At 41.7% G+C, this 20,166-nt stretch overlaps 1 protein-coding gene across 2 annotated transcripts in view; it reads right to left on the bottom strand.

The window, feature by feature from the left end:
- The window catches only part of CCM2 (CCM2 scaffold protein), a 140,508-nt gene that overhangs the window by 43,663 nt on the left and 76,679 nt on the right, over positions 1-20,166 (bottom strand). Inside the window, exons 1-2 of one of the 2 annotated variants that reach the window (XM_077118537.1) lie at positions 9,970-12,434; positions 6,531-7,822 (exon numbers count right to left, since the gene is read on the bottom strand). The exons of the other annotated variant lie outside the window; for it this stretch is intronic. Coding sequence (XP_076974652.1) covers positions 6,531-6,629 — 99 coding nt within the window. The 5' untranslated portion in view covers positions 6,630-7,822; positions 9,970-12,434. Of the gene's footprint in view, positions 1-6,530; positions 7,823-9,969; positions 12,435-20,166 lie in introns of those variants that run through there. 2 annotated transcript variants of the gene reach the window in all.

Below are 20,166 nucleotides of genomic sequence, written 5' to 3'. Positions count from 1 at the left end.
TTTTATTCTTTTTTTTGAGTAATAAAAATGTGCAAAATTTATTGTGATGATGAATGCATAGCTACATGATAATACTGTGAACCACTAATTGTACATGTTGGATGATTGTATGGTATATGAATATATAATATATCTCAATAAAAAGAAAGAGGAACACACAGAGACACAAGGGAGAAGGCCATATAGCACCAGAGGCTGAAACAAGAAAGGCAGTGACAAGCCAAGCAGCACCAAGGACTGCTGGTAAACACCAGAAGCCAGGAGACGGGCACGGACCAGTCATCCAAACAGCCTCCAGAAGCAACCAGCCCTGCTGACACCTTGATTTCGGATGTGAGAATAAGTTTCAGTGGTTTGAAGCCAACCAGTGTGTGGTAGTTTGTTACAGCTGTCCTGGGAAACTAAATTACAGTGTGAATTTAATGTTCATGCATAGGTGATAAAAACATAATCTGCACATCAGACTTCAGTCTGCACTGGGAGACGTGGGAGTCTGAGCTCTGCGAGCCCACCCATAGTAAAGAAGCCCCTAGCCTGCTGTAGGTGTCCCTCATTGGCATAGGGGTCACTCTGCCCCTTCTGAGCCCAAGTCAATCTTCACCTGCCTTGAGAGCAAATATAGCATTTTATAGCTGTATAACCCAGACGCCGAGGCTCAGGGCTAGCCTGTAGCTGCAGATTAATAAATGCCAGTTTTCGAGAGCTTCACGCAACAGCCCAGCATCTGTGTAGTGCTTCCTGCATGCCTGGCATCACAAAGGCTCTGCAGATGAATGAGACCTAATTCCTGCCCTCACGGATGTCAACTCAGAAGAAATGATACTGAAGCAGAGCAAAAGGAATGAAGTCAGCCACTAAAGCCTGCCTGTGCTGGTTTGAAAGGAAGTATGCCCCCTAAGAAAAGCCATGTTTTAATATATATCCCATTTCATAAAGGTAGAATAATCCCTATTCAATACTGTATATTTAAAACTGTAATGAGATCATCTCCCTGGTTGATATGATTTAGTCAAGAGTGGTTGTTAAACTGGATTAGGGGATGACATGTCTCCACCCATTTGAGTGGGTCTTGATTAGTTTCTGAAGCCCTATAAAAGAGGAGAATGAGAGATTCAGAGAGAGCAACACTACAAAGCAGAGAGTCTACCAGCCAGTGACCTTTGGAGATGAAGAAGGAAGATGCCTCCCGGGGAGCTTCATGCAACAGGAAGCCAGGAGAGAAAGCTAGCAGATGACGCCGTGTTCGCCATGTGCCCTTCCAGCTAAGAGAGAAGCCCTGACTGTGTTCGCCATGTGCCTTCTCACTTGAGAGAGAAACCCTGAACTTCATCAGCCTTCTTGAACCAAGGTATCTTTCCCTAGATGCCTTTGATTGCACATTTCTTTAGACTTGTTTTAATTGGGACATTTTCTTGGCCTTAGAACTGTAAACTTGCAACTCATTAAATTCTCCCTTTTAAAAGCCATTCTGTTTCTGGTATATTGCATTCCAGCTGCTAGCAAACTAGAACACTGCCCAAGGTTCAGAACTGCAGCAGGCCTCAAAAGTGTGCTCAGGAACTGAACTGACCCATTTTCTTTAAGGGCTCCACCCTGGGTCACGAGGGACTACAAAGACAGGGACAAGAGTGGCTCTAGCCCTCTATGTGCTTGCTGGTAGAAGAGAGAGTAACTATAGAGCACGTTAAGGTATTTTCATGAGATAAACTGCCCTGGCCAATCCAGGCCCCCCAAGCACGATAATTTGAATGACTACAGCTCCAGGAAGCAGGTCATGTCTTTCTGTCCCCAACACTTAGCCTGAACTATGGTAGGCACCACATGCTTTTTAATTGGTGCATGAAAGGGGAATGCTGAAATTCCTAGGTGAAGTCAATCCCAGTGCATTTGCTGCCGTTTTCCTCTGCTACTCAGAATGCTATTTACCACACTTCAGTGCATAATGGTGAAATGCCACCACGCCATCAGAGAACAGGTGTTTTACACTAAGGAAACTCAGGTCCGGCCATGGGCAGCTGGGTTGGGAGACCTGGCAAGAGAGACCGACAATAGGCGCTGGCTGGGAACTTCCAGCTATTCCAGAAACACAGTTGAACAAGAGGGCACCTTTTGATGCTTCTGAACATGAAAATTTAAAGGGAAGTTTGGGTTAAAAGATAGACAATCAATAAATAACAAAAAATATCTGTCACAGAGGATCAGGATTCTGTGAAACTATCACGGATTCTTTATTTCATTGGACTATGCTGCAGATGAAGAAACACAAGTTTTACAAGTGGTTTGAGCCCATGCAATCAGCATTCATTCTTGTTTCAACAAGAATTGTCTTTATAGAGCACTCACATTTACTTCTGCCAAAATGATTCTACATTCTTTGAACCCAGAGAGACAAATGGATCTCTCAAGGAGGATGGAGCTAAGTGATGTTTCTCTCCTGGGAGGGGAGCACAGGATGGGACTGCCCAAGCCTTTGGGAAAGAAGCTGAAGCCAAGAAGGCTGACCCTGAACTGACCCAAGACCCACATCAGAGACCTAGGTGGCGAATACAGGTTTCTGGTTTACAACCCAGGGCTCTTTCCTCTCCAGCATTTTGCAAAGATTTATCAAGTATAAGATGTGGCCTTTTATAAGTGCAAGGAACTTTCTGGACTGGCTTTGAAAAGACCTTTAGATTTTTACAATATTTTCCAACTTAAGTTTGTAATGACTTTTCAGGTTGGAAACCTAAGATGTAGCCCTTAGTTAAAAAACAAAAGTCAAAGGTGGTATTATGGAAAAAAAAATACACCTAATGTAAACTATGGACTATGGTTAAGAGTAACATTTTAATATTCTTTCAGCAAAGTGTCAACAATAGAGGGTATATGGGAATGTTGTAATTTTTTAATGCAATTTTACTGAAATATATTCATATACCATACAATCTATCTGAAGTATACAATCAACAGCTCATAGTATCCACTGTGCATAGCTGTGCATTCATCACTGCAATCAATTGTAGAACATTTTCATTAGTCTCAAAAAAATAAATAAAAAGAAAATCCCAAACATCCCATATCCTTTATCTAATATTGACCCCTGACATTAGTGTGGTATATTTTTTACTGCTGTTGGAAGAACATTAACATATTGCTGTTAACTATAGTCCATAGTTTGCAATAGGTGCGTTTTCTTTCATATACCCCGTCATTGATTTCTTGTAATAGTGTCATGCATTTGTTCTAGTTCATGAAAGAACTTTTTAATATTTGTACAGTTAATCATAGTCATTGTTCACCACAAGATTACAAGACTTTTCTTTAAACTACAACCTCTCTAATTAAAAAATAATAACAAAACTTTAAAAATGCATTATGCTAAGTGAAAGAAACCAGACACGAAGTACTACATACTGTATGATTCCATTTGTATAAAATGTAAATATAAATAACCTATAGAGACAGAATTAGATTAATGGCTATTAGGGCTGGTGAAGGATAGAGGGTTGAGAGGTCACTGTTATGGGGTATGGGGTTTTTCTTTCTGGAGTAATGAAATTGTTCTAAAACTGATTGTGGTAATGAAAGTACAACTCTGTGATTACACTGACAGCTGTTGATTGTACAAGTTGGACAGATAGTATGGTGTGTGAATATAATAAAACTGCTTTAAAAAAAAAGTTTAAAACCCAGACTCCTTAAAATTTAACTAGTGAAAGAACAAAGAACCCTTCTCCCAGAGCAGAGTAAAGACAAACTAGTCAGAGGAATATCAGTTCCTTTGACAGCTCAACTTGATGAGTTCACCTGTAATGATGAGGCTCTGGGTCTACTAAACAAATTCACCAGAGGCTAATTTATAAGTCAGAATATCTGGTTATTAATTTACAATGAGAACCACATCAACGAAAGAACCAAAACAACCAGACTCATGGGACAGTGTGTCCTTCTTGGGAAACAAAGTAAATTAAAAGGCTACATATATCACTTGAGTTCCCCTGTGCAAACCGCTCACCCCAGTATTATTCTGGAGAAGGTGCTAAGAAGTCTAAAAGAAGAGAAAGGAAGAAAACTAAAATGCATGGAATATCATCTGTGTCTCAGGTTAAGTGTTTAGGAATTTTCACATATGTATCTTATGTAATCCTCAAAAGACACTGCAAAGGAACATCAGCTTGTTCCATCCCCCTATCCCATATTATCGATAGCCCCTTTCAACGTGAAAAAGTTAGAATAGCCATAGCCCAAATACCCCTAAAGAGTGTGAGAAAGAGTGATGATGGAGTACAGAGAAGGTAGGGTTTAACAAATGAGTATGATTGCTGAATCAGTATACTGATATTTCTTTCAGCCTCCAGTATCTTAGAGCAGCTAGAAATAAAAACCTAAAATTGTGGAATTGCAACCCATACCAAATTCTGAAATTTGCTCTACAACTAATGTGCTTTGTGCTTTGAAATTTATTGCTTTTTGTATATGTTATTTTTCCCACAAAAATAAAATGGAATAAAAAAAAAATACACTGTAAGGTAGATTTTTACAAATAGGAGTCTAGGAACACAGGATTGCCTCCGAACAAAGATTTTTAAAGTCAAAGGCCTTTGGTGTCCTTAAGTTCAATATTCAGTAAACGTTTAACGAGCGCTCACTCCACACCCAGCCCTGGAACTGTAACAGAACTAACCACTGTGCCTGCCCACCAGGGACCCACCATCCGATGGGGAGAGAGGGGCAGCTTCCACCAAGCAATGTGACACAAAGGGCTACAGCAGGGAAAGGTGAGAAGGGTCCCACGAGACCCACACTCCAGCCTGTGAGCCAGAGCCTTCTCGGATATGGCCCAGTTTTGGTGGGAGCCTGCAGCAAGGTAAAGCCACAGGCTCCTGCCCCCGCGGGGGTGCACCTGCCCCTCCCACCCAGCAAATGTGAGGCACAGAAGCAAATCCTCGTTGATATGCTCCATGACACTCTGCTCACAACTGCACCGCAATGTGGCCCCTCTTATTTCCGATAAACATTCAGCTCTGACTGTGATGTAAGTTGACAGATTAGCTATCTGTGCAAGTTTGAAGCTATATATACCTCCGAAAAACCATATCCTTTAATCCTCATTCAATATTGTTGTGTGGGGGCTTTTTGATTGCTTCCACGGAGATGTGACCCACCAAATTGTGGGTGGTAACTTTTGATTAGATGGTATTCATGGAGATGTGTCTCCACCCATTGAAGGTGGGGTTGCTTACTGGAGCCATTGAAGAGGGAACCATTTTGGAAAAAGCATTAGAGCAACCAGAACCAAGAGAGCCCACACAGCCAGAGACCTTTGGTGATGAAAAAGGAAAATGCCCCTGGGGAACTTCATGAAATGACAGAAGCCTCAGAAATGACAGAAACTTCACAGCAGAGCTGAAACAGATAGGGACACATGAAGAACAGACATGGATATTTGGAGATGCTTGGAGCCCAGTAGACGTCACATGAGATGGTAAGCAAGCCAGAACCTAGAGAGAGCCAAGGGAAGCCAAGAGATGAAAGCCAGCCCTGGCGAAGTAAAGTGAGGAACCCCCCACAGGAACAGAGGTGGAAAGCAAAGGAGCTCAGGAGCAAGGATCCAGCAGATGCCAGCCACGTGACTTCCCAGCTGAGAGAGGTGTCCCTTGCCTATTGGCTCTTCTTGAGTGAAGGTAACCTCTTGTTGGTGCCTTAACTGGACACTTTCACTTCCTTAAAACTGTAAACTTGTAACTTATTAAGTTTCCTCTTTTTAAAAGCAGTTCTAGTTCTGATATATCACATTCTGGCAGCTTGCAAACTAGCACACTCACACTGTCTTTTAAAAAAAAGAAAAGATTAAACCTTCCAGTGCCTGTCAATGGAAAGAGCACCTTTCTCAGCTGCTACCGACAACCAGGCCCCAGTCATGACTAGACCTAGGAGATGGGAACAAACACTAGAGCACCCACCACCCCAGGACTCCATGGAAATGCAGGTCACTGCCCTCTGCTGCTGCCTGTATGTTCCAGATGACAAATACAGAGGCCCTCAAACTCCCCAGGGAGCCACCTGCAGGCCCAGTGGGCAGAGGGGCTGCTGCTGGTTGGGCTCTACCAGAATCCCAGGCATAAGCTTTTTTAATTCGGATGTGCACTCTTTGTCTTGAGCTTTTCCCTGAATCATTTTTTTCAAGAACTTTGACCTCCAATTCACTACCAATCCACAGGAAATGACTTTTTTCTAGAAGACCTGAAACCAATTGCCTCTTGGCCCTTCACTTAAAATGCACGGCTATCTACAAACACTGCTTGTACAGCGTGGGCTTTTTGACTCTCTGGATGTGCCCTGATGACCATCTTCTAGCAAAGAAGCCATAGGGTCTCAGAAGAAGAAGCAGCCCTTCGTCAGTAGGTCCTGGGGACAAAGTGCCCCTCGCTCATAATAAGTGAGCACTTAGAAATGTGCACTACAGCCAACGGCCACAAGCACTGCCCACAAGGAACCCAGACAATACTCTACATGGCTCTGGGTACACGGGTATACCAGCGGGGGCCTACCTCATTCTCCATGAGACACCCAGTCTGAAAATCCGCTCGGGGAAGGGTTTCTTTGGAGGAATTCTGGTTCCTCCCACTCTGCTGGTAGGTACACTGCATTCTCCTTGACTCTCTCCTGATCTTGTTGAAAAATATGGTTAGATGTTAGCCCACCCTCTGAAAAACACATGCGAGTGAACAGGAAGGCAAGAAACCACAGCTTCCTTCTCCAAAAGCCAGTGATGCTGTTTACAACAGAAAAAAAAAAGCTTAATAGGCGGGTAACACCATGAAACTGCTGGCAAAATTCAAATGGATGCCAGGCAAAACAAAAATGACGCCAGGTAAATAAATCAGCAACTTTTCATTATACTTCCAATATGCAAACCCTTCTGGTGGCCTCACCGCCTTTCTGACCAATACTGTATGATCAACTGAAGACTATTTTAGAAGTCTGGCCATTCTACAAGTTCAAATATCAAAGCTAAAAAAATATGTGAATGAGCAAATGAACAAGCAAATGTACAAGCCACTGTCTGAGGCCGCCCCTCCCAGCCAGAAGGGACTCTCAGCACCGGGACTGCTCGATGAGGCCAAGCTGAGGGCAGGTGTCCACAGGGCCAACTCTCAGGGAATGGCCAGCCCTGGCCACTGGATCTCTCCCAGAACAAGGGTCTCTCCCTGCCTCTGGGACTCCAGTTCGGAGTCATGGGTCCCTGAACAAGCCAATCCTCACTTTTTGGGGGTTAAATTTTCTAGATTTGCTGCCAGCAAAGGTCCTTATGAGTCTCTGGCTATCCTAGGAGGGCCTGAGGGAAGGAGTTTTAGTTAATTTAGGGTGACCACAAATATCCTCAGACAGCGAACAAACGCAATGATTACAACATGATTTTATGAATCATATTAGAAATGGAGCAATTCAAAGTGCTGATTTTCAATAATTTTTTGCCTATGAAAATAGCAATTTGATCTCACCCAACTTAATAAAGGTGTGACAAGTAAGTTTTAATATTTCTTGAGACTGAAGAGGTCACCTGCTTCAGAATAATAATTTTGTGTCTCAAATACTATTATATATACCAGATATAGAAAATATAGTAAACTGGGAAAATAAGTTCGAAAGCTAGATTTGTTTGAATAAAGATCTGGTATTAACTATCTTGCTTGTTACTTTATCTCTTAAAGAAATCAGAGTAGAGTATGCATTGTGGCAAAGCACTGGTCCCTTAGGACTTCAGAGAGATTTCTTCTGCTTTCGAAAAAGCTGCCCTCCAGAGCAGAACCAGAGGTGATCCTGACCTCCACAGGAGCCTCTAGAGGAAAAAAAGAGATGTCAGAAGTGAACTACATAAATATGTTAATCTGCAGAGTATGCCCTTATTTTGTCTATTGTGGGGGCCCTGAGCCTGTCTGCTACTCTCCACAAGGGGAGAGTGCTTACATATATGGCCTCAATAAAACCGCCAGCCATCCTTGACCCAGGCCAACAAACACAACTGAGAAGGAAACCCACAAGCTAATTCATTAACAAGCTCTATTAGTCCATACAGCCCATGAGATCTACTCATCAACACAGTCCTTTCCTCAGTATGAGTGATCAACCAAGAGCACAAAACAGAAAGACTATTATTCCAGTTTGAAAATGTTGTGTACTCCAGAGAAACCATGTTCTACAATCCTGATTCAGCATCACAGGGTAGAACCTTTTGAATAGATTGTTTCCATAGAGATGTGACAACCAATAGTAAGTGGGACCTTTTGATTAGACAAAGATGTGACTCCACCCATTCAAGGTGGGTCTTGATTAATCCTCTAAAAGGAGAAACATTTTGGAGGAAGTACAGTTGCTTCACAGCCAACAGAGACACAGACTCTTGGAGATGCTTGGAGTGCCAATGGAGAGAGCAGATGCCTAGACACCGACATTTAGAGATGCAGAGCCCACCAGACGTTGCTGTGTGCCTTCCCATGCAATGCTAAGCAAGACGGAAGCCAGAAGGACCCACAGGGGCTGAGAGAGTCATTTGAAAGCAGAAGCTGGGAGAGGATGCACAAGCCGGCCACGTGCCTTCATGTGACAGATATCAGGCTCTCTTGAGTCAGAGTATCTTTTTCTGGGTGCCTTAGTTTGGACATTTTTATGGCCTTAGAACTGTAGACTTGTAATTTAATAAATCCCCTTTATAAAAGCCAACCCATTTCTGTTATATTGTATTCTGGCAGCATTAGCAAATGAAAACAAAAAACAAAGGAATAAACAGGACTTAGAAGGAAATGTTGCAAAGACAAGGCAAGAATGGGATGTTAAATTCTAATTAGTTTATTAGAGACATATAAGAAGAATTCCTATCCATACAACAAGAATAGGCAGCTAAAAAATAGAGAAAAAGAAAAAGAACAAATAGAGAACAGGAAAGGTATCATAGAAATTAGAAATATGATTGCCAAAATAAGACATCCAATGGAAGGAATAAATAACAAAATGGATGTAACTGAAGGCCAAACTAGTAATCTAGAAGACTGAGTTAAGGGGTTGGCAACCCAAGGTCCATAGGCCTGCTCCATCCAGCCTATTGCCTACTTTTGTACGGCCCATAAGTGGAGAATGTGCTTTACAAATGAACATTTCAAATTTAATGATAGGGAACTCTTAACTCTGATCCACAATCAAGAAAAACGTTAGCCCCTAAAATGAATTCCATTCTTCTCATTAGAACTGTATTACAAAAAATTGTACTCAATTATTATTAGATGTTTTAGTTTCCTAGTCTGCTGAAAGCAGATACCATGATATAGGTAAGAATGGGAATTTATTAGCTTACACTTTTGAGGCTAAGGAAAATGTCCATATCTGGGCATCATCAAGGTGATGCTTTCTTCCCAAAGATGCTGTCATATGGGTCCTCTGCCATATGACAACTGTTGGTCTCTCCCTTCCCTTCTGGGTTTCGTAGTTTTCAGCCTCTTGCTTCCATGGTGCGTATGCATGTGCATGTACTCTCTGTCTTTCTCTCTCTCTTCACCCCATTTATAAAGTATTCCAGTAAGAGGATTAAGACCCAGGCCTTACCTGAAGTAAGCTCATCAAAAGGTCCTACTTACAGTAGGTTTACACCCACAGGCATGGATTAGCTTTAAGGATATGATTTTCTTTGGGTACATTTAGTTTCAAACCACCACATTACACTATGGGTTTCACCAATGAAAATGTTATGGAAATTTAATTTCTCTGTTACTTACTTACTATCCTCAATTTTGTCTCTTAGCCCCAAAAAACCTAAAATATTAATCATCTGACCCTTTACATAAAAAATTTGCCAAGCTGTCTTCTAGAACATTGAGCAAAAAAAAATAATTAGAAAATATAAGAAAAATTAAAAGGCATGGAAGTCTAGCAATTGCCTAGTAGGAGTAAAAGAAAGAAAGAACAGAGGCAAAAGAAGAAATATCAGAGAGTTACCCCATGTGATGATTAGGTTCATGTGTCAACCTGGCCAGGTAATGGTGCCCAGTTGTCTGTTCAAGCAAGCACTGGCCTGTTACTGAGAGGACATTTCATGGGCTTAAATAATCAGTAAGTTGACTGCATTTTGGCTGATTACATCAACAATAAACTGAGGCTGCCTTCAACAATGAGAGACATTTAATCCAATCAGTTGAAGGCTTTAAAAGGAGAAGTGATAACTTCAGAATTTTCATCTCTACTTCAGGCAACCAGCTGAACTCCTAGGGAATTCATCAAAAACCTTCATCAGAATTGCCAGCTGGCAGCCTGCCCTATGGAATTTGGACTCGTGCATCCCCACAAGTACATAAGATACTTTTTTAAAAATATACTTTTATTGAGATAACTTCAGGCACATACAGCCCATCCACATTCTACAATCAATGGTTCACTATATCACCACATAGTTGTGTATGCATCACTGTGATCATTTTTAGAATATTTGATTGATTGATTTTATCCATATTTTTTACTCATCTGACCATACCCTGGATATAAGGAGCATCAGACATAAGGTTCTCACAATCACACGGTCACACTGTAAAAGTCGTACCTTTATAGAATCATTTTTAAGTATCTAGGCTACCGGAACCACTGCTCTACAGTTTCAGGTACTTCCCTCCAGCCACTCCAAAGCACCATAAACTAAAAAGGGATATCTATATAATGCATAAGAATACTCCAGGATAACTTCTCAACTCTGTTTGAAATCTCCCAGCCACTGAAACTTTGTCTCATTTCTCAATTCCCTCTTTCAGTCAAGAAGGCTTTCTTAATCACTTGATGCCAGGTCACAGCTTATCCTGGGATTTCTGTCCCATGTTGCTAGGAGATTTACACCCCTGGGAATCAGGTCCCACGTAGGAGGGAGGGCAGTGTGTTCACCTGTTGTGCTGCCTTAGTGAGAGGCCACATCTGAGAAACAGAAGAGGTTTTCTGGGGGTGACTCCTAGGCCTAATTTAAAGTAAGCTTAGCCTATCCTTTGCAGGAATAAGCTTCATAGGGGCGAACACCAAGAGTAAGGGCTCAGCCTATTGATTTGGTTGCCCCTACTGCTTGCAAGAATATCAGAAATTCTCCAAATGGGGAACTTGAATATTTCCTTTCTCCCCATTTCCCCTGTTCTAGGTTGCTGGCTGCTGGAATGCAACACACCAGAGACGAATTGGCTTTTAATAAAAGGGGATTTATTTCGTTAGTTTTCAGAGGAAAGGCAGCTAATTTTCAACTGAGGTTCTTCCTTACATGGGAAGGCAGAGGGTGATCGCTGCTGGCCTTCTCTCCAGGTCTCTGGGTTCCAACAACTTTCCCTGGGGTGATTTCTTTCTGCATCTCCAAAAGCCTGGGCTGAGCTGTGAGTGCTGGGATGAGGTATTCTGAGCTGCTTGGTCTGTGCTATGTTGAGCTCTCTTATTTAAGCACCACCCAATTAACTCAAACATCTTTCATTGCAGCAGGAACGCCTCCTAGCTGACTGCAGATGTAATCAGCAACAAATGAGGTTCACACGCCATTGGCTCATGTCCACAGTAACAGATCTAGGCACCTTCACCTGGCCAAGTTGACAACTGAATCTAACTACCACATATCTACCCCTTGTCAACTTGGCAACTACACGCATCACCTTAAACAATACTAAGGTGCAAAAAATTCTCTTCTGACTGTGGACCTTTGAATCTCAAAATAAGTTGTCTGGTGCCAATATGCAAAACAGGGACAGTCACAGGAGCCATAGGGAGAAATAGGAAGGAAAACCTGCAGGGCAAACACCATTGGATTTCAAAGTCTGAAAGTTATTTATCCTTCAGCTTTAGAAAGTGGCAGCCTATGCAGTGGCCCGCCTATTTCCAAATCAACCTCAGGGAACATTGAGGAGACCACCTTTTGCTCAGCTCCACTCTCTCCAGGTATCGGGGCCACCCCTGGGCTCTCTGCCATTTCCAGGGCACACGCTCAACCCTTCCATGTGGTGGCAGCCAGGCTCTCCCCAGTCCCCAAAGAGCGTGCTGTACCTTTTCCAACGCCTGAGGTTGCACAACTCTTCCACCGCAACGAGATGGGAGACTCATCCTCTGCCCTCAGGGCAAACTCACCCTCTCCATGTATATGGGTGGGTCTACTCTCCTGGCCAAGGTTTCTTGGCTTCAGACCCGAGCTTCCATGGTTCTCACTCTGAAAACTCCAATTTGTCCCTTTGTGTCCCCCTTTGTCCAGATTGACAGTGGTTCCATTTATACCAACAGTTTCTTCAAGCACTCCAGGACTTCTCCATCATTCTCTTCACAGTTCCCCCAAAATCTTCCCCTTAGCTATCAAAAAAACCATTCCAACAAATCTGGTATTTGCAAACCACAGCAGCACCCCACTCTCTGGTACCAAAATCTGTTCTAGTTTGCTAGCTGCCGGAATGCAATATACACAGAAACAGAATGGCTTTTAAAAAGGGGAATTTAACAGGATGCTAGCTTACAGTTCTAAGGTCAAGAAAATGTCCCAATTAAAACAAATCTATAGAAATATCTTCCCTAAGGCATCCAGGGACAGATACCTTGGTTCAAGAAGGCCAATGAAGTTCAGGGTTTCTCTCTCAAGTGGAAGGGCACATGGTGAACACAGTCAGAGTTTCTCTCTCATCTAGAAAGGCACACGGTGAACACGGCATCATCTGCTAGCTTCTTCTCCTGGCTTCCTGTTTCATGAAGCTCCCAGGGAGGCATTTTCCTTCTTCATCTCCAAAGGTGACTGGCTGGTGCACTCTGCTTCTCGTGGCTATGTCATTCTGCTCTGTTCTCTGAATCTCTCATTCTCCAAAATGTTCCCTCTTTTATAGGACTCCAGAAACTTGGTTCAAGAAGTCTGATGAAGCTTCTCCCTCTGGCTCATCCTTGGCCCCCTGGGCCCCACAGGGCTCTGCTGGGGCTGCCGCTCTCTCCTCACGCTGCCAGGCTGAGCATAGGACAACAGGTCACAGAGTTTCAGGAAAGCTTCTCTTGAAGTGGCAAAAGATATGGATCAAAAGGCGTGATCTGGAGGACTTCCGGAGAAGATGGCGCCTTAGTAAGACGCGCGGATCTTAGTTTCTTCTCCAGGACAGCTACTAGGGGAGTAGAAACGATACAGAACAGCGCCCAAAGCCACAACAGAGATAAAAAAGACAGCGTACCCCATCCTGGAACGGCTGGCTGGCTGAGAGAAGCCACTCGGGTGAGATCGCCGAGGCGCGCGGGCTTCACCGGGCAGGGCGGCAAGCGGCTGGAGTCACTCCCTTCCCCCTTCCCGGGCCGGCTGGGAGAATCGGAGAGGCAGTCCCATGAAACCGCGGCGGCTGGCGCCCACACCACGCACGGCCCACTGGACCAACTGAGAGAATTGGATCGGAAATCCCCAGGCCACGGAGAACGGTGACGGGTGGGGGAGGCCCCTTCCAAACCCGTGACTCCCCGGGAACGTGCACTCTCCCAGGCGGGCCGCTGCAGCTGGCGCCCTCCCGCCACGCTTGTCGCCCGGGCGACTAGGAAATTCGGACGGGCGCTTTCCCGGGCCAAACAATAATAACACTAAATGTTAATGGACTGAATTCCCCAATCAAAAGACATAGAATGGCAGAATGGATTAAAAAACAGGATCCTTCTATATGCTGTCTACAGGAAACACATCTTAGACCCAAAGATAAACATAGGTTGAAAGTGAAAGGTTGGGAAAAGATATTTCATGCAAATAACAACCAGAAAATAGCAGGAGTGGCTATACTAATATCCAACAAGTTAGACTTCAAATGTAAAACAGTTAAAAGAGACAAAGAAGGACACTATATACTAATAAAAGGAACAATTAAACAAGAAGACATAACAATCATAAATATTTATGCACCGAACCAGAATGCCCCAAAATACGTGAGGAATACACTGCAAACACTGAAAAAGGAAATAGACACAAATACCATAATAGTTGGAGACTTCAATTCCCCACTCTCATCAATGGACAGAACATCTAGACAGAGGAACAATAAAGAAATAGAGAATCTGAATATTACTATAAAGGAGCTAGACTTAACAGACATTTATAGGACATTAAATCCCACAACAGCAGGATACACCTTTTTCTCAAGTGCTCATGGATCATTCTCAAAGATAGACCATATGCTGGGTCACAAAGCAAGTCTTAACAAATTTAAAAAGATTGAAATCATACACAACACTTTCTCGGATCATAAAGGAATGAAGTTGGAAATCAATAATAGGCGGAATGCCAGAAAATTCACAAATACGTGGAGGCTCAACAACACACTCTTAAACAACGAGTGGGTCAAAGAAGAAATTGCAAGAGAAATTAGTAAATACCTCGAGGCAAATGAAAATGAAAACACAACATATCAAAACGTATGGGATGCAGCAAAGGCAGTGCTAAGAGGGAAATTTATTGCCCTAAATGCCTATATCAAAAAAGAAGAAAAGGCAAAAATGCAGGAATTAACTGTTCACTTGGAAGAACTGGAGAAAGAACAGCAAACTAATCCCAAAGCAAGCAAAAGGAAAGAAATAACAAAGATCAGAGCAGAAATAAATGAAATTGAAAACATGAAAACAATAGAGAAAATCAATAAGACCAGAAGTTGGTTCTATGAGAAAATCAGTAAGATTGATGGGACCTTAGAAAGATTGACAAAAAGAAGAAGAGAGAGGATGCAAATAAATAAGATCAGAAATGGAAGAGGAGACATAACTACTGACCTCACAGAAATAAAGGAGGTAATAACAGGATACTATGAACAACTTTACGCTAATAAATACAACAATTTAGATGAAATGGACGGGTTCCTGGAAAGACATGAACAACCAACTTTGACTCAAGAAGACATAGATGACCTCAACAAACCAATCACAAGTAAAGAAATTGAATTAGTCATTCAAAAGCTTCCTAAAAAGAAAAGTCCAGGACCAGATGGCTTCACATGTGAATTCTACCAAACGTTCCAGAAAGAATTAGTACCAACTCTCCTCAAACTCTTCAAAAAAATCGAAGTGGAGGGAAAACTACCTAATTCATTCTATGAAGCCAACATCACCCTCATACCAAAACCAGGCAAAGATATTACAAAAAAAAGAAAACTACAGACCAATCTCTCTAATGAATATAGATGCAAAAATCCTCAATAAAATTCTAGCAAATCGTATCCAACAACACATTAAAAGAATTATACATCATGACCAAGTAGGATTCATCCCAGGTATGCAAGGATGGTTCAACATAAGAAAATCAATTAATGTAATACACCATATCAACAAATCAAAGCAGAAAAATCACATGATCATCTCAATTGATGCAGAGAAGGCATTTGACAAGATTCAACATCCTTTCCTGTTGAAAACACTTCAAAAGATAGGAATACAAGGGAATTTCCTTAAAATGATAGAGGGAATATATGAAAAACCCACAGCTAATATCATCCTCAATGGGGAAAAATTGAAAACTTTCCCCCTAAGATCAGGAACAAGACAAGGATGTCCACTATCACCACTATTATTCAACATCGTGTTGGAGGTTCTAGCCAGAGCAATTAGACAAGAAAAAGAAATATAAGGCATCAAAATTGGAAAGGAAGAAGTAAAACTATCACTGTTTGCAGACGATATGATACTATACGTCGAAAACCCGGAAAAATCCACAACAAAACTACTAGAGCTAATAAATGAGTACAGCAAAGTAGCAGGTTACAAGATCAACATTCAAAAATCTGTAGCATTTCTATACACTAGTAATGAACAAGCTGAGGGGGAAATCAAGAAACGAATCCCATTTACAACTGAAACTAAAAGAATAAAATACCTAGGAATAAATTTAACTAAAGAGACAAAAAACCTATATAAAGAAAACTACAAAAAACTGTTAAAAGAAATCACAGAAGACCTAAATAGATGGAAGGGCATACCGTGTTCATGGATTGGAAGACTAAATATAGTTAAGATGTCAATCCTACCTAAATTGATTTACAGATTCAATGCAATACCAATCAAAATCCCAACAACTTATTTTTCAGAAATAGAAAAACCAATAAGCAAATTTATCTGGACGGGCAGGGTGCCCCGAATTGCTAAAAACATCTTGAGGAAAAAAAACGAAGCTGGAGGTCTAGCGATGCCGGACTTTAAGGCATATTATGAAGCCACAGTGGTCAAAACAGCATGGTATTGGCATAAAGATAGATATATCGACCAATGGAATCGAATAGAGTGCTCAGATATAAACCCTCTCATCTATGGACATTTGATCTTTGATAAGGCAGTCAAGCCAACTCACCTGGGACAGAACAGTCTCTTCAATAAATGGTGCCTAGAGAACTGGATATCCATATGCAAAAGAATGAAAGAAGACCCATCTCTCACACCCTATACAAAAGTTAACTCAAAATGGATCAAAGATCTAAACGTTAGGTCTAAGACCATAAAACAGTTAGAGGAAAATGTTGGGAGATATCTTATGGATCTTACAACTGGAGGCGGTTTTACGGACCTTAAACCTAAAGCAAGAACACTGAAGAAGGAAATAAATAAATGGGAGCTCCTCAAAATTAAACACTTTTGTGCATCAAAGAACTTCATCAAGAAAGTAGAAAGACAGCCTACACAATGGGAGACAATATTTGGAAATGATATATCAGATAAAGGTCTAGTATCCAGAATTTATAAAGAGATTGTTCATCTCAACAACAAAAAGACAGCCAACCCAATTACAAAATGGGAAAAAGACTTGAACAGACACCTCTCAGAAGAGGAAATACAAATGGCCAAAAGGCACATGAAGAGATGCTCAATGTCCCTGGCCATTAGAGAAATGCAAATCAAAACCACAATGAGATATCATCTCACACCCACCAGAATGGCCATTATCAACAAAACAGAAAATGACAAGTGCTGGAGAGGATGCGGAGAAAGAGGCACACTTATCCACTGTTGGTGGGAATGTCAAATGGTGCAACCACTGTGGAAGGCAGTTTGGCGGTTCCTCAAAAAGCTGAATACAGAATTGCCATACGACCCAGCAATACCATTGCTGGGAATCTACTCAAAGGACTTAAGGGCAAAGACACAAACGGACATTTGCACACCAATGTTTATAGCAGCATTATTTACAATTGCAAAGAGATGGAAACAGCCGAAATCTCCATCAACAGAAGAGTGGCTAAACAAACTGTGGTATATACATACGATGGAATACTATGCAGCTTTAAGACAGGATAAACTTATGAAGCATGTAATAACATGGATGGACCTAGAGAACATTATGCTGAGTGAGTCTAGCCAAAAACTAAAGGACAAATACTGTATGGTCCCACTGATGTGAACAGACATTCGAGAATAAATTTGGAATATGTCATTGGTAACAGAGTCCAGCAGGAGGTAGAAACAGGGTAAGATAATGGGCAATTGGAGTTGAAGGGATACAGACTGTGCAACAGGACTAGATACAAAAACTCAAAAATGGACAGCACAATATTACCTAATTGTAAAGTAATCTTGTTAAAACACTGAATGAAGCTGCATCTGAGCTATAGGTTTTTGTTTTGTTTTGTTTTGTTTTGACTTTACTATTATTACTTTTATTTTTGTCTCTATATTAACATTCTATATCTTTTTTGGTTATGTTGCTAGTTTTTCTAAACTGATGCAAATGTACTAAGAAATGATGATCATGCATCTATGTGATGATGTTAAGAATTACTATTGCATATGTAGAATGGTATGATTTCTAAATGTTGGGTTAATTTCTTTTTTTCTGTTAATTAAAAAAAAAAAAAGAGAAGGGGTAATTGGAGCTGAAGGGATACAGACTGTACAACGGGACTGGATATAAAAACTCAGAAATGGACAGCACAATACTACCCAATTGTAATGCAATTATGTTAAAACACTGAATGAAGCTGCATGTGAGGTATAGGTTTTTTTGCTGTTTTTTTTTCTTTCTATTAATGTTTTAATTCTTATTCTGTTGTCTTTTTATTTTTTTATTTCTTTTTCTAAATCGATGCAAATGTACTAAGAAATGATGAATATGCAACTATGTGATGTTATTAAGAATTACTGATTGTACATGTAGAATGGAATGATTTCTAATTGTTTTGTTAATTCTTTTTTTAATTAATAAAAAAAAAAAAGTCTGATGAAGTTCAGGGTTTCTCTCTCAAGTGAGAAGGCACATGGAGAACATCATCAGGGCTTCTCTCTCAGCTGGAAGGGCACATGGCGAACACGGCGTCATCTGCTAGCTCTCTCTCCTGGCTTCCTGTTTCATGAAGCTCCCTGGGAGGCGTTTTCCTTCCTCATCTCCAAAGGTCGCTGGCTGGGGCACTCTCTGCTCGTGGTGCTGCAGCATTCTCTGCTCTCTCTGAATCTCTCTCTCTCTCCAAAATGTTTCCTCTTTTATAGGACTTCAGAAACTAATCAAGACCCACCCAAATGGGTAGAGACACATAATCACCTAATCCAGCTTAACAACCACTCTTGATTAAATCACAACTCCAGGGAGATGATCTAATTACAGATTCAAACATACAGTATTGAATAGGGATTATTCTGCCTTTGCAAAATGGGATTTAGATTTAAACATGGCTTTTCTAGGGGACATACATCCTTTTAACCAGGACATTCCACTCTCTGGACCCTAAAAAAGACATGTTTTCTCCATATACAAAATACATCCATCTTATAACAATATCAAAAAACTTTAAAGCATTTCAGTAACAATCAAATGTAATACAAGGTTAAAACCAGTACAAAATCTTATCAAAGTTAGGTACAAGCATGTTCTGTGCTCAGGCAAATTCTCCTGTGTCTCTGGACCTTTGAAACTCATAACAACTTATGTGCTGCCAACATACAAAGGAGGAACAGTCACAGGAAACATATGCCCATTCCCATAGGGAGGAAGGAACACAGGGGTTACAGGGCCCAAGCAGTTTCGAAAACCTGCAGGGCAAAATCCATTAGATTTCGAAGTCTGAGAGTCATTTATTTTCGGGGCTTCTGGAAGTGGCAGTCCCACCCTTTCCAAAGGCCTATGCAGAGGCCTGCTTCTCTCTAAACACAACCTTGGGGGACAGTAGGGAGACTACCTTTTTCTCGGCTCCACCCTCTCTAAACACTGGGGCTGCACCCGGGCTCCCTGCCATCTTCAGGGCACACACTCAGCCCTTCCATATGGTGGGAGCCAGGCTCTCCCCAAACCCCAAGGAATGTGCTTCACCCTCTCCAAGGCCTGAGGCGGCATGACTCTTCCACTGCAATGAGGTGGAAGGCCCATCCTCTGCCTTTGGGGCAAATCACCCTCTCCACAGGCTCGGGTGGGTCTGCTCTCCCAGCCTGAGGCTTCTTGACTTCAGACCTCGGCCTCCATGGTTTTGCCTCTGAAGTTATTTTTCCTCCAATGTGTCCCTTCTCTGACACTCCCAGTCCAGACTGACAGAGGCTTTGTTTATACAAATCCCACAGCACTCCCGCTGGCTTTCTATACAGTAGCCTCAGATCATGCCCATCAGACATAAGGAGTTTCCACAAATCCTTCCTGGATAACTCCATGTCCAATCCTGGCTTTCTCTGAAATGGCTGACTGGTTTCACATTTGGTTAAATCCTCACACAGGGCACTATTCTCTGCTGTCTCCCTTTCTGGAGGCCCAGAATTTTCCAGGACATCAACTTCTGGTTTCTTTGTACTCAAAAGTTCAGTTTTCAGCTTATATCTCTCTCTTGTCACATTTCACTATAAACTGTGAGGAGAAACCAGGCTGCACTTTCGACATTAATTTGGAGATCTCTTCTACTAAATATCCAAGTTCATGGCTTTTAAAATCTGCCTTCCAGCCAAAGCCACTAGTCAATTTTGCCAGATTATCTGCCATTTTAAAACAAGGATCTCTTCCTTCCAGTCTGTAATGACACATACCTCATTTGTGTCTAGAGCCTGGTCAGAGGTATCTTTAGAGTCCACATTTCTATCAAGATTCTCGTCAAACATTCTAGGTCTTCTCTATCAAGCTCCTCACAACTCTTCCAGAATCTTCCCCTTATCCATTTAAAAAGCCCTTCCAACACATTTGGTATTTGCAAACTGCAGCAGCACGCCGCTCTAAGGTACCAAAATCTGTTCCAGTTTGCT

This window comes from Tamandua tetradactyla, chromosome 1 (genome assembly GCF_023851605.1).
Source record: "Tamandua tetradactyla isolate mTamTet1 chromosome 1, mTamTet1.pri, whole genome shotgun sequence".
NCBI lineage: Eukaryota > Metazoa > Chordata > Mammalia > Pilosa > Myrmecophagidae > Tamandua > Tamandua tetradactyla.
The sequence above is the reverse complement of the archived record's forward strand: the minus strand, read 5'-3'. Positions and strand labels throughout refer to the sequence as shown.